Source organism: Bos taurus, chromosome 7 (assembly GCF_002263795.3).
Source record: "Bos taurus isolate L1 Dominette 01449 registration number 42190680 breed Hereford chromosome 7, ARS-UCD2.0, whole genome shotgun sequence".
NCBI lineage: Eukaryota > Metazoa > Chordata > Mammalia > Artiodactyla > Bovidae > Bos > Bos taurus.
This window is the reverse complement of record NC_037334.1, coordinates 8,035,393-8,050,276: the sequence shown is the minus strand read 5'-3', so window position 1 is coordinate 8,050,276 and position 14,884 is coordinate 8,035,393. Positions and strand designations below refer to the sequence as shown.

The 14,884-nt window shown below is 44.3% G+C and overlaps 2 protein-coding genes across 2 annotated transcripts; both read left to right on the top strand.

Moving 5' to 3' along the window:
• Window positions 1–4,829: 4,829 nt before the first annotated feature.
• Window positions 4,830–5,771, top strand: OR1I1 (olfactory receptor family 1 subfamily I member 1). Its single transcript, NM_001390220.1, has one exon. The coding sequence runs from the start codon at window positions 4,830–4,832 to the stop codon at window positions 5,769–5,771; it is 942 nt and encodes a 313-aa protein (NP_001377149.1).
• Window positions 5,772–13,512: 7,741 nt separating this feature from the next.
• On the top strand, window positions 13,513–14,454 carry OR1I4 (olfactory receptor family 1 subfamily I member 4). Its single transcript, NM_001389791.1, has one exon. The coding sequence runs from the start codon at window positions 13,513–13,515 to the stop codon at window positions 14,452–14,454; it is 942 nt and encodes a 313-aa protein (NP_001376720.1).
• Window positions 14,455–14,884: the final 430 nt, after the last annotated feature.

The window sequence follows — 14,884 nt, the reverse complement described above, 5'->3', positions numbered from 1 at the left end:
GGAACTGCATCTCTTCCTGAAAGGAGAGAGACTGTGAGGGGAGAGGGAGAATGAGAAAAAGAAGAGGGACTGAGAGCAATTCTATAGTCCGTGAGAGGGCGAAAGGTACAGAGGACAAACTCACTATAGCTAGTCATATGGAGAAAAAGCATTTTTGGTCTGCGGATGGAGGTCACCATAAAACAGTTTTCTCCAAAGCTGAGGTTCTTCAAATACAGTCCTGGACCAGTAGCAGCTGTGTCCCCTGAGAACTTCCTAGAACTTTTGTTTCTCAAGCCCCATCCCAGACACTCCAAGGCATGAGGTTTTAACCAGCTCCCTCGGTGGCACTGATGTACACTCAAGGCTGAGAACCACTGTCCCAGTGCAAGCAAGGACTTCCTGTCAACAACCAAAGAGTTGGAAATGTGTAGCCAGGAAGGGACTCACAGGAGTACAGCAGCCCAGAGAAACCTGAGCATCACCCTATAAAAACCTCAAACCCAACTCTAAACACCCTTGAAAATTAATTAAATCTCTGCTGGAGATCTCTCGAGGTTATCCAGGAAGAGCTTGTGTCGTTCACTTTTCTAAAGCTCCCTTTCACCACCTGTTCACCTTCCATGGTCCTGCTCCTCATAGTAGGGATTAGCATCTCTTCCTTGTTCTTAAAACACCATGGGGTCACCTATCACCTTTCTTATCCCGATTGAATTATGCACTGTGTAGTCCCATTTACTTCAGCAAACCTTAAATCTTTCCATAAACCCATGTTCTTGGAAGGCAGGTAGATAAGAATCTAAAACACTTTAATAGCAGAGGATGACTTAGAACATGTTGGCAGAGTTTAACTATGAAACACCACTGCTCATAGGGTGTGAGTGGCCATACTCAGAAGCAATGGAGTTTGAGAGAGTGAAAATAAATCTCAGTTCAACTAAGAGCCCAACCACCTGCAGGCTGAGTGCCCAGAACATCTCTCTCAGCCCCCATCTTTTTTTTTTTTTCACTGCACCACCTGGCATGTGGGTTCAGACCAGGATCTGAACCCATGACCTCTGCAGTGGAAGCATGGAAGTGTAGATTCTTAACCACTACTCTGCCAGAGAAGTGCCAGCCCCAGTCTTTCTATTATCAGTTGTGGTCAACACCATATACCTCTCAGAATCATTGTGAAATCTACCCATGAAGAAACTCTGGGGACTTCCCTGGTGGTCCAGTGGTTAAGACTCTGCATCCCCAATGCAGGGGATGCAGGTTTGATCCCTTGTCAGGGACCTAAAAATTCACATGCCATGCAGCTCAGCCAAAAAATAAAAGAAAATTTTTTTAAAAAATTAAGTGTTGCTCCTTAGAAGCCTAAACACTTTTGTTGTCATTAAATGCCTCATATGTGCTTGTCAGAAATTGGTTTTAGGACCAGAGGACTTAACCAGGTAAGAAATGAGGGCAGCATCCCACTGCTGGGCATACACACTGAGGAAACCAGAATTGAAAGAGACACGTGTATCCCACTATTCATCGCAGTACTGTTTACAATAACCAGGACATGTAAGCAACCTAGATGTCCATTGGCAGATGAATGGACAAGAAAGCTGTGGTACATATACATAATGAAATATTACTCAGCTATTAAAAAGAATGCATTTGAATCAGTTCTAATGAGGTGGATGGAACTGGAGCCTATTATACAGAGTGAAGTAAGTCAGAAAGAAAAACACCAATACAGTATACTAACACATATATATGGAATTTAGAAAGATGGTAACGATGACCCTATATATGAGACAGCAAAACAAACACAGATGTAAAGAACAGAATTTTGGACTCTGTGGAGAAGGCAAGGTGATTTGAAAGAATAGCATTGAAACATGTATATTACCATATGTGAAATAGATCGCCAGTCCAGGTTCAACGCATGAGACAGGGTGCTCAGGGATGGTGCACTGGGATGACCCTGAGGGATGGGATGGGGAGGGAGGTGGGAGGGGGGTTCAGGTTGGGGAACACATGTACATGGCTGATTCATGTGAATGTATGGCAAAAACCACTACAATATTGTAAAGTAATTCGCCTCCAATTAAAATAAATAAATTAATTTTTTAAAAAAGAAATGAGGGCAACAAAGGAAAATCCTCTCATTGCTGGAAAGAGATGATATTAACACTTTACAAGGACCTGGTGAATCATGACACATTGGGTTTTTTTTCTATGTTGTCTATATATCATAAGAGACACATATAGTGCCTAGCACCTAATATGTTCTCTATAAGTCTTCATTAATTTAAAGGAAGGATAAACACATACACTGGAAAATGGAGACTTAAAGAGGCAAATGCAACCAAGCTTTGGTGGTCTTATATGAATCTGCTTTCTCTGAACTTTCTATATGAACCTGATTGTCGTTGTTTTTCAATCGCCCAATCATGTCTGACTCTTTGCGACCCCATGGACTGCAGCACGCCAGGCCTCTCTGTCCCTCACCATCTCCTGAAGTTTGCCCAAGTTCATGTTCATGAACCTGCTAATTCCCAATAAATAATGGGAACTTTCTAAATAGATGGGGAAACAAAACTAGGATCAAACTCATTGTCAGCTTAAAATGTGTGAATGAGAATACTATCAGGCATGACTACGTGTTGGCATTTCTTTAAAACTTGCTCTCTCCTGTTCATTCCTTTGGTCCATATTTTCATATCAGTTCGTGTCAGAATGTTATTTTACAAACTTGCTTTTCTGTCATCATATTAACTCTAGGAATACGTATGCAGGACATTCTGCTTTTTGTCAACTGACACTTAATCACACCTTTCTTGTTGTCATGGAAATGGCTTATCTTTGAATAGTCCAGGCTGTGTCTGGGAGTTTTTATTTTGAATAAACTTTCTGAACATCTGTTCGACATGATACAACATTGTATATTTTACTGAGGGTGCAAAACTGTTTCAAGGAGCAGTGATGGTTTGTCTGGATCATACGAAAATACAGAATTTCTTGTCCTGTGAAGGTACTGTTGAGACCAAATGTACTTCCAAAATGCCATTAGCTTTCTGTTTTTAAATATGTATTTTGTTTGGCTGTGCCAGGTCTTAATTGCGGCGCACGGGCACGTGAATTCAACTCTCAAGTTGCAGCCTGCCGACTCCTAAGTTGCAGCATGTGGGATCTAGTTCCCTGGTCAGTGATCTAATTGGGGCCCCCTGCACTGAGAGCATGACGTCTTAGCCACTGGACTACCAGGGAAGTCCCCAAAATGTCATTAGCTTTAAAGCTCCAGATATTCTTTTGTTAGTGTGAAAGTTCTCTATAAAACTTCTACTTTACCAGCATTCTGGGTTCATTCAAAGTCACTGTTTCCCCTGAAAATACATGAATACTGTCCCAATGCACTGAATGCTTGAGGCCAGGGGCCTACTCACTAGCTTGCTGAAACATTTCTGCTCAGTTGAGTCATTTTAAATAATGCCAAACCTGATCATGCTGATTGCAGTTGCTGCTACAAATGTATTGTTTAAATAATACTATAAAAATTAACAAACTATAAGAGAAAGGAGGAAGGAGGGACGGAATAAAGGGAGAGAGGGAAGGAAGGGAAGGAATGGGAAATATGGTTTCATGAAATCCAAATTGTATGCTTTGTAAAGACTTAATAACAAAAAGGAATCATTTTTAAAAACTGCTGTCAAAATAGATGTTGGATAGCATCACCGACTCAGTGGACATGAACTTGAGAAAACTCCAAGACACTGAGGGACAGGAAGCCCTGGTACGCTATAGTCCATGGGGTCTCAAAGAGTTAGACGAGACTTAATGACTGAACAATTCACTTTATACTGCAGACACATTGTATTACCTAGGTCTTTACATAACTTCTTATACTTATATTCAGTATAATGTTTTGTGTTTCCTTTAATATCTGAGGAAGGAAAAAAAGAGTGATGCTAATAAAATATCAATATAAATTAAAAAAAAATAGATGTGAACAAGGTAATGGAAGACAATTTGGATGTAGACGTGTAAAAATCTGAAAGGATTCTGTGCCCAGATTGTTTTGCAAGGATCCTTAACTCCTTGTTCCACATTCATGGAAAAAAACAGAACACAGATTTCAGCCTATGTATATGGCTAAGGCAAGGTAGCTGATACAGATCTACCACCAATTTCCTCATACTAGAAAAGAACTTGGTCTTCATCAAAAAGTCCAATGAATAAATTTACATACTGGACTCAAGTTAAAACGTGAAAGGTATGTTTGTCCACTTTATGTTTCCATTCTTTTGCTGGAGTTTCCAACACTGGTCCTCATCATGACAAATGAGAAGGGGTCTACCTAGTCATGATGGGTGCAGATCATAAAGTGCCCCTAATGAACTTAGGGTTCATTGGATGCTTCAGAAAAGTGCTACTCATCCTTATATCCCTAGTCATGAACCCAAAAGAGATGCTAAAATTATGTCTTATTGATGGAAGAGGAAAGGGAGGAAAGGAGGAAAGGAAAGAGAAAAAGATGAGGGGAAAAGAAGAGAAAGAAGATGATCAGGTTTGGACTTGATTTCTCTCAATTTGATTTTCTATGAAGCTTGGCTCTATGAAGAGAAATGAGTGTGTTTATGAACAATACCTAAGTTATCCCAAAACAACTCAGTCAGACATTTGAGACTATCCATTCTCAGACATGGATGGTTTTCCTTGGGGAAACAGAAATCCAGAGAAGGGAGCTGTAAGAATCCCACGGGTTTTCACAAAACACACAGGTTTGCAGGGAGCTGAGACAGAACTCCATCTCTGACTCCAAGTTTTATGTCTCTCACCTTCCTCCTTTTCTCCTTCACGGTAGACAAAAGCTGTCCATGGAACCAGAAAACCAAACAGCAGTCTCAAAATTCCTCCTCCTGGGACTCTCAGAAAAGCCAGAGCATCAGATCTTCCTCTTTGGGCTCTTCCTGCCCATGTACCTGGTCACCATCTTTGGAAACCTGCTCATCATCCTGGCCATCATCACAGACTCACACCTCCACACGCCCATGTACTTCTTCCTCTGTAACCTGTCCCTGGTGGACATCTTCTTCTCTTCCACCACCGTCCCCAAGATGCTGGTGAACCTCTGGACACAGAGCAAAGCCATCCCCTTTGCAGGCTGCCTTGCCCAGATGTATGCCTTCCACCTGTTTGGGACCATGGACAGCTTCCTCCTGGCTGTGATGGCCATTGATCGGTTCATGGCCATTGTCCACCCTCTGCACTACTTGGCCATCATGAGTCCCCGTGTGTGTGGGCTGCTAGTGGTGGGGTCGTGGCTGATCACCAACCTCCAGTCCATTGTCCACACCAGCCTCATGGCTCAGTTGACCTTCTGTGCTGCCTCTGAAATCCCCCACTTCTTCTGTGACCTCATGCCCCTGCTGAAGCTCTCCTGCTCAGACACACACACCAATGAGCTGGTGATCTTTGCTTTCGGCATCATTATGGGCATCAGCCCTCTCACATGTATCCTCCTCTCTTATATCTGCATTTTCTGTGCAGTCTTCAAGATCCCTTCTGCTCAGGGCAAATGGAAAGCCTTCTCCACTTGCGGCTCACACCTCACCATGGTGACTCTATTCTATGGCACCATCTTTGCCGTGTACCTGCAGCCAGCATCTCCCACCTCCTTGAAGAAGGACAAGGTGGCTGCCTTGATGTGTGGGGTGGTCATCCCCATGCTGAACCCCTTTATCTACAGCCTAAGGAACAAGAACATGAAGGCAGCCCTGAGGAAACTATTCAGCAAAGCAGCTACCTCTCAGTCCTAGGACAGAAAAGTTGTTCAACGCTTACCATGTTCCAGGACCACAGTTCAGTGCCTAGGACACAAGGATACACTCTGTTTCTGCCCTCAAAACATTCAGCCTGGTGGCTGATAGAGACATGTCAATAAATCATCACAGAGCAACATGGTGATTGTGTCAACAGAGATGAATGAAGTGCTACAGGAAGGGAAAGATGTGTATTTTCCCCATGATCTCTTTCCCCTTAAGATCAGAGCAGAGGAGACTTTGAAGTAGCCTTAAACTCTCTGAGGTATTGAGCTTATAGGATTTCTCCTTTTTGAAGGAAAGATTAGCTGTGCTCAATTTTAATACTGATAAAGACAATGTGTATTAGCCAGGTGTATTACATCACCATGCTTTCTAATGACTTGGGGAAGGACTTTGAGATGAGCTGATTCGCTATTGGATTCAGCAGCCACAATTCTCAGCCTTACATAGAGTCTAGTGGTTTGACTTTGCAGGAGGACTACTGTCATCAGCAGGCCCCCATGTCCCCCAGATTGGGTCTTAGGAGATGATGGCATTTGGATCGTGGTGATTGTGATTGAGCAGGCTGACTGGACCCTGGTGCTATCAACAACAAGCAGATGGGCAGCCTGGGTTACACAGAGAGTTAGAATTAGGGGGTGAATTGTGTACAACAAAAAACATATGTCAAAATCATATGGGTACTTCATACCCAGTACTTCTTTCTCATTGGTGGTGTTCAGTCACTAAATCATATCTGACCCTTTGTGACCCCAGGGACTGCAGCACACCAGGCCTGCCTGTCCTCTATCTCCCAGAGTTTGTTCAAATTCGTGTCCATTGTGTTGGTCATGACATCCATCCAACCATCTCATCCTCTGTTGTTCCCTTCTCCTCCTGCCTTCAGTCTTTCCCAGCATCAGGGTCTGTTCCAGTGAGTTGGCTCTTCACATCAGGTGGCCAAAGTATTGGAGTTTCAGCTTGAACATCAGCCCTTCCAGTGAATATTCCTTCCAAAGGCTTGATTTCCTTTAGGACTGATGGGTTTGATCTCCTTGCTGTCCAAGGGACTCTCAAGAGTCTTCTCCTGCACCACAATTTGACAGCATCAATTCTTTAGCACTCAGCCTTCTTTCAGAGAAGGCAATGGCACCCCACTCCAGTACTCTTGCCTGGAAAATCCCATGGACGGAGGAGCCTGGTGGGCTGCAGTCCATGGGGTCGCTAAGAGTCAGACACGACTGAGCGACTTCACTTTCACTTTCCACTTTCATGCATTGGAGAAGGAAATGGCAACCCACTCCAGTGTTCTTGCCTGGAGAATCCCAGGGACGGGGAAGCCTGGTGGACTGCTGTCTATGGGGTCGCACAGAGTCGGACACGACTGAAGTGACTTAGCATAGCAGCCTTCTTTACAGTCCAACAGTCACATCTGTACATCACTCCTGGGAAAAACATAGCTTTGACTATACAGACCTTTGTTGGCAAAGTGATGTCTGCTTTTTAATATGCTGTCTAGGTTTGTCAACTTTTCTTCCAAGGAGCAACCGTCTTTTAATTTTGTGGCTGCAGTCACCATCCACAGTTATTATGGAGCCCAAGAAAATAAAATCTGCCACTGGGTCCTTACTAAGGTCATCAAGTTAAAATGAGATCATTGGGGGAGAGGGTCCTAATGACCTCGTGATCAAGGTGGTGCTTCCACAAGCCAAGGAATGCCAGAGGTTGATAGCAAACAACCAGAAGCTAAGAGAGAGGCATGGACATATTCTCCCTCATACTTCCAGAAGGAAGTGTGTGTGTGTGTGTGTGTGTGTGTGTGTGTGTGTGTGTGTGTGTGTGTAGAGATGGAGATCCTGGGAAGTTACACAGAAGTCATTTAGAGGGGTTATCCATTAAGGGGACATGTAAAGAACCGGATAAATGGACACCTGAATTAATGGACATCATTTCATTTTGTCCTTGCATGGCTACTTTCTTAAACAAGAGTTAGTATTAACACATTTTAAAAGTTAACATTTTTAAGAAATCAAAAAGCCAGTTGGGGGAAAGGTAAAACTAAAGGGATTCCAGGAAATAGAGAGGCTACCTAGTGGAACAGAAGTGGGAGTCGTGACCTGGACACCCCAACACCAAAGATTCATGTCCACCAACAATTTTTTTGATGTGGACGATTTTTAAAGTATTGACTGAATTTGCTACAATATTGCTTCTGTTTCATGTTTTGGTTTGGGGGTCAAAGGCATGTGGGATCGTAGCTCCCTGAACAAGGATTGAACCCTCACCCTCTTCATTACAAGGTGAAATCTTAACCAGTGGACCACCGTGGCAGTCCCCGGACAACATTTTGATTCAAGAGTAGAAGGGAGGACTTCCCTGGTGGTCCAGAGGTTGAGATTTCCATCTCCCAGTGCACAGGGCATGGGTCCATCTTGGTCGGAGAACCAAGATCCTGCATGCTGCATGGTGTGGCAAAAAAAAAAAAAAAAAAAAGAGTAGAAGAGAGATTCCCTAATCCTACTCAAGATGTGATTTGTAGGGAGTGTGTGTGCTGTGTTCAGTGGCTCAGTTGTATCCAACTCTTTGCAACCCCCTGGACTGACCCGCACCAGGCTCTTCTGTCCTTGGGGATTCTCCAGGCAAGAATACTGGAGTGGGTTGCCATGCCTTCCTCCAGGCGATCTTCCCAATCTAGGTATCGATCCCAGGTCTCGCACACTGCAGGCAGATTCTTTACCATCTGAGCCACCAGTGAAGCCCAAGAATAATGGAGTGGGTAGCCTATCCCTTCTCCAGGGGATCTTCCCGACCCAGGAATCGAACCGGGGTCTCCTGCACTGCAGGCAGATTCTTTACCAGCTGAGCTACCAGGGAAGCCCTTGATAGAGACTACACCAGGTAAAAGAAGACTGATCACTTCCCATGACCGACAAGAAGACATTGTAATAAGGACTGAAGTCCACATACCAAGCACAGCACCTGACTTACAGTCAAGACATGTTTGATACCTTTATTTATCCAACATACGTTAACTGATTATTTATTAATTTCTAAGAGCTTTCATTGGTGAATTTAACAACATAAATTCCCTGTCTTCATGGGCTTTCCATCAAGGTCAGATGAGTGAAAAGACATGGACTCAGGCATCTGAGCACTCTGAGGAGGGGTATGAACCTCCAGACCACCCTGCATGGGAATTATCATAGGGCCACAACGACTGAGCCTACACGCTCTGGCATCCGTGTGCTCTGGAGACCACTCATCACAGCCAGAGAAACTCCCATGCTGCAACGAAGACCTAGCGCAGCTGAAAAAATATTGTCTTTTTCTAGCAATGAGAGGAGTTTCCTTTCGTTAACTCATTTCTTCCCTAGATAGGTCCCCAGTTCTCAAAGCCTGGGAACACATTGCTGACAGAAACACAACAGAGGCATTTAATGACAATATCTGTAAAGCGTTGAGCCTTCTCAGGTACTACCATTTCTTTATGTGTGGGTTTCGCAACAACTCAGAGAGAGAAAGAGAGATGGAGCTGGTGAGGGCCACCAAGCCTGCAAGTGTTTGGTCTCTCATTTGAGCTGAGACTTCTTTTCACTCTCTCACACTCCACTGCTTCTGAGAATGGCCACTCACACACTATGAGCAGAGGTGTTTCAAAGCTAAACTCTGTGCTGTCAACAAGTACTAGGTTAAACTCTTAATTACGAGTATTTTAAATTCATATCTCTCTGCTTTCCGAGACAATGGGTCTTTGGAAACGTTTTAAGGGTTACTGAAGTGTGTGGGTTGGAGAAGGTAATGGCAACCCACTCCAGTACTCTTGCCTGGAAAATCCCTTGGACGGAGGAGCCTGGTAGGCTGCAGTCCATGGGGTCGAAAAGAGTCGGACACGATTGAGCCACTTCACTTTCACTTTTCACTTTCATGCATTGGAGAAGGAAATGGCAACCCACTCCAGTGTTCTTGCCTGGAGAATCCCAGGGACTAGGGAGCCTGGTGGGCTGCCATCTATGGGGTCACGCAGAGTTGGACATGACTGAAGTGACTTAGCAGCAGCAGCAGAAGAAATGTGTGGGTAATCATAGGGCTTCCCTGGTGGCTCAGTGGTAAAGAATTTGCCTGACAGTGCAGGAGATGTGGGTTTGATCCCTGGGTCAGGAAGATGCCCTGGAGAAGGAAATGACAGCCCACTCCTGTAATTCTTACCTGGGAAATCCCACGGATTTCCTGGTGGGCTACAGTCCATGGGGGTCGAAAAAGAGTCGGATACAACTTAGCGACTAAACACCACCACCACAATGGGTAAACCTAGTATATAGGTCAGTCTGTACAAGGAAGGTGATACGTGACCCCAAGGTGTTTCAAGAACAGAGAAAATATGCTAATATCTGCTGTTAGGAATAGGACCACTGGAGGCGAAGAGGCGGTGAAAGAGGGCTTTAGGAAGGCTAGCAGCACAGGGTCTTCCTTGTTGCGCTGGACAGGTCTCCAACAGAGATGCAGTTACTTTACAAGGGTTTGAGTTTTTGTAGGGTGATGCTCAGGTCTGTCTAGGGCTTCCCAGGTGGCACTAGTGTTAAAGAACCCGCCTGCCAATGCAGGAGACTAAGAGACACGAGTTTGATCCCTGGGTCAGGAAGATCCCCTGGAAGAGGGCATGGCAACCCACTCCAGTATTCTTGCCTGGAGAATCCCATGGACAGAGGAGCCTGGAGGGCTATGGTCCATGGAGTTGCAAAGAGTCGGACACGACTGAAGCAACTTAATGTGCAGGTTTCTCTCGGTTGCATATACTACTGTGAGTCCCTTCCTAGCCACACCTTTGCAACTGTCGACAGGAAGTCTTTGGTTGCTCTAGGGCAGTGGTTCTCAGCCTGGACTGTACATCACTGCCACCTAAGGGACTGGCGGCTCAGTCTGGGCTGGGAGGGGACACTCTGGAGAGTGGAGTCTTAGTTCTCTGACCAGCCATGTAACTCATTTCCCCTGCACTGAAAGATGGATTCTTAACCACCAGAGATATCTCTCAAAAAGATAATATTAACATTTTACAAGGACCTGGTAAATAATGTCATGTTGATTTTTTTCTATATTGTCAATGTATTATAAGAAACATGGACATAGTGCCTAGACCCTAACACATTCTCGATAAATCTTCATTAGCTTAAAGGAAGGATAAGCACTACCCACTGGGAAATGGAGACTTGGAGAGGCAAATGCAACCAGTCTTTGGTGGTCTTGTATGAATGCAGTGAAGATCTGCTTTCTCTGGACTTTCGATATGAACCTGCTAGTAGTAACGGGGACTTTCTAAATAGATGAGGAAGCAAAACTAGGATCAAACTCATTCTCAACTTAAAATGAGTGCATGGGAATAGTATCAAGCTTGCCTACTACATGTCTGCATTTCTTTAAAGCTTGCTCTTTCCTGTTCTCTCCTTTCATACAAATTTTCCTATCAGTTCATGTCAGAATGTTATTTTACAAACTCACTTTTCTTGTCATCATATTAAAATCAGGAATAAGCATGTAGCACATTCTGCTTTCTGTCAGTTAGACATCTAATCACACTTTTCTCATTGTCATGGAAACAGCTTACCTTTGAATAGTACAGGTTGGGAGTTTTTATTTTGAATAAACTTTTTGAACATCTGATTGATAAGATACAACAGTGTATATTTTAATGCAAACCTATTTTTAATGGGCAGTGACAGTTGCTCTAGAATATAAAAAAATATAACATTTCTTGTCCTGCAAAGCAACTGCTGAGAGCAAATATACTTCCGAAATACCATTACTTTTAAGGCTCCAGATAGTCTTTTGTAACCATGAAAGCTCCCTTTAAAACTTCCACTTTACCAACTTTCTGGGTTCATCCAAAGTCTCTTTTTCTGCTGAAAATAAACTGACTGTTGCCACTGTATGCTGAATGCTTGAGGCCTGGAGGCTAATCATAATCACTAGCTTGCTGAAACATTTCTGCTCAGATGAGTTGACTCATTTTAAATAATCCTAAACCTGATTATGCTGATTATAGTGGCTGCTGCAAGTGTATTGTGTAACTAATATGATGTGATTCCACAAACTACAAGAGAAAAGAGGGAGGAAGGAAGGGAAGGAGGCAAGGAGGGAGGGAGGAAATGGGAAATGTGGTTTACGAAAATCAAACTGAATGCTTTGTAAAGTCTTCATAATAAAAAAGAATCACTAAAATATATTGCTGTCAAATTAGTTGTGAGCAAGGTAATTGAAAGCAATTTCCATATAACATTGTAAAATATACTGAGATCTGAAAGGATTCTGCACCTGGATGAGTTAGCAAGGATCATCTCTGGTTCAGTCCTCATGAAACCAACTGGAGCATAGACTTCAGCCTACATATATGGCTAAGGTAAGACTGCTAACACGTATCTACCATCAATGTAAGCATTATTAGAGAAAACTTCTCGGTCCTCATCAGGAAGCCCAGTGAATAAATTTATCTGCTGGATTCAAATTAAAATGTGAAAAGTATGTTTATGTACATTTATGTTCCCACCCTTTCGTGAGAGTTTTCAACACTGATCGCAAAAAAAAGAAAAGAAAGAGGGAGTCTACCTAGTGATCACACGGTTGTTCTGTTTCTCTGCTGCTGCTGCTAAGTCGCTTCAGTCGTGTCTGACTCTGTGTGACCCCATAGACGGCAGCCCACCAGGCTCCCCCGTCCCTGGGATTCTCCAGGCAAGAACACTGGAGTGGGTTGCCATTTCCTTCTCCAGTGCATGGGAGTGAAAAGTGAAAGTGAAGTCGTTCAGTCGTGTCCGACTCTCAGCGACCCCATGGACTGCAGCCTACCAGGCTCCTCCATCCATGGGATTTTCCAGGCAAGAGTACTGGAGTGGGGCGCCATTGCCTTCTCCGGTTCTGTCTCTCATTCATGTCCAACTCTTCTTGACCCCAAGGAGTGCAGCACACCAGGCTTCCCTGTCCTTCACCATTTCCCGGAGCTTGCTCAAACTCATGTCCATCAAGTCAGTGATGCCATCTGACCATCTCATCCTCTGTCATACTCTTCTCCTCCTACTTTCAGTCTTTCCCAGCATCAGGGTCTCTTCCAATGAGTCAGCTCTTTGCATCAGGTGGCCAAAGTATTGGAGCTTCAACTTCAGCATCAGTCCTTCCAATGAATTTTCAGGGTTGATTTCCTTTAGGATTTAGTGATCACACAGTAGTATTAATAGATCATAAAATACCCCTAACAAACTTGAGTTTCATTGGAAGAGCAGAAGAATATTATTCATCTTATACCAAAAGTCATGAACCTAAAACTGATGCTAAGATTATGTCTTATTGATGGAAGAATGAAAGGGAGGGAGGAAAGGAAAGAAAGATAAGGGGGAAGGAAGAGAAAGGAGAATAGAAGATAATCATATTTGGATTTGATTTCTCCCAATTTTGTTTTCTATGAAACTTCACTTCACTGAAGAAAAACAATGGTGTTTGTGAACAATATACCCTTGAGAAAATTGTTTCAAAACAATATACCTTGAGACAGGTTGTCTCAAAACAACTTAGTTAGATCTTTGAGACTATCTCAAATATGGATGGCTTTGTTTGGGAAAACAAAATTCCATGGAAGGGAGCTAAAAGAATTCCATGCGTTTTCACAGAATGTACAGGTCTGTAGGGAGCTGAGACTAGAATTCCACCCCTGACTCCCAGCTTTACATCGCTTCCCTCTGACCGTTGTTTCTTTCCTAGCAGACAAAAGCTGTCCATGGAGCAAGAAAACAAAACAGCAGTCTCAGAATTCCTCCTCCTGGGACTCTCAGAAAAGCCAGAGCATCAGATCTTCCTCTTTGGGCTCTTCCTGCCCATGTACCTGGTCACCATCTTTGGAAACCTGCTCATCATCCTGGCCATCATCACAGACTCACACCTCCACACGCCCATGTACTTCTTCCTCTGTAACCTGTCCTTCATCGACATCTTCTTGTCTTCCACCACCATCCCCAAGATGCTGGTGAACCTCTGGACTCAGAGCAAAGCCATCCCCTTTGCAGGCTGTCTTGCCCAGATGTATGCCTTCCACCTGTTTGGGACCATGGACAGCTTCCTCCTGGCTGTGATGGCCATTGATCGGTTCATGGCCATTGTCCACCCTCTGCACTACTTGGCCATCATGAGTCCCCGTGTGTGTGGGCTGCTAGTGGTGGGGTCGTGGCTGACCACCAACCTCCAGTCCACTGTCCACACCAGCCTCATGGCTCAGTTGACCTTCTGTGCTGCCTCTGTGCTCCCCCACTTCTTCTGTGACCTCATGCCCCTGCTGAAGCTCTTCTGCTCAGACACACACACCAACGAGTTGGTGATCTTTGCTTTTGGCATCATCATGGGCATCAGCCCTCTCACATGCATCCTCCTCTCTTATATCTGCATTTTCTGGGTGGTCTTCAAGATCCCTTCTGCTCAGGGCAAATGGAAAGCCTTCTCCACTTGCGGCTCACACCTCACCGTGGTGAATCTATTCTATGGCACCATCTTTGCCGTGTACCTGCAGCCAGCATCTCCCACCTCCTTGAAGAAGGACAAGGTGGCTGCCTTGATGTGTGGGATGGTCATCCCCATGCTGAACCCCTTTATCTACAGCCTAAGGAACAAGAACATGAAGGCAGCTCTGAGGAAACTAGTCAGCAAAGTAGTCCCATCTCAGTCTTAGGGCAGAATAGTTTCTTAGCATCTACCATGTTCCTTGGGCTTCCCTGGTGGCTCAGAAGGTCTGCCTGCAATGCAGGAGACCCAGGTTTGATCTCTGAGTCAAATGATTCCCTGGAGAAGGGAGTGGCTACCCACTCTAGTATTCTTGCCTGGAGAATTCCATGGACAGAGGAGCCTTGTGGGCTACAGTCCATGGGGTCACAAAGAATCTGACACGACTGAGCCACTAACACTTTCACTTTCACTATATTCCAGGATCACTGTTCAGTGCCTGAGATGCAGGAATACATCCCATCTCTGCTCTCAAGGCATTCAGAATCTGGTAGGGGATGGAAACGCATCAGTAAACCATCACAGAGCAACATGGTGATTGTGTCATAAGAGATGATAAAGTGAGTGATACAGAAGGGGAAAGATACGGGTTTTTCTCC

Coding starts and splice junctions, on each gene's coding strand:
- OR1I1 (NM_001390220.1), top strand. CDS start 4,830: ATGGAACCAGAAAACCAAACAGCAGTCTCAAAATTCCTCCTCCTGGGA.
- OR1I4 (NM_001389791.1), top strand. CDS start 13,513: ATGGAGCAAGAAAACAAAACAGCAGTCTCAGAATTCCTCCTCCTGGGA.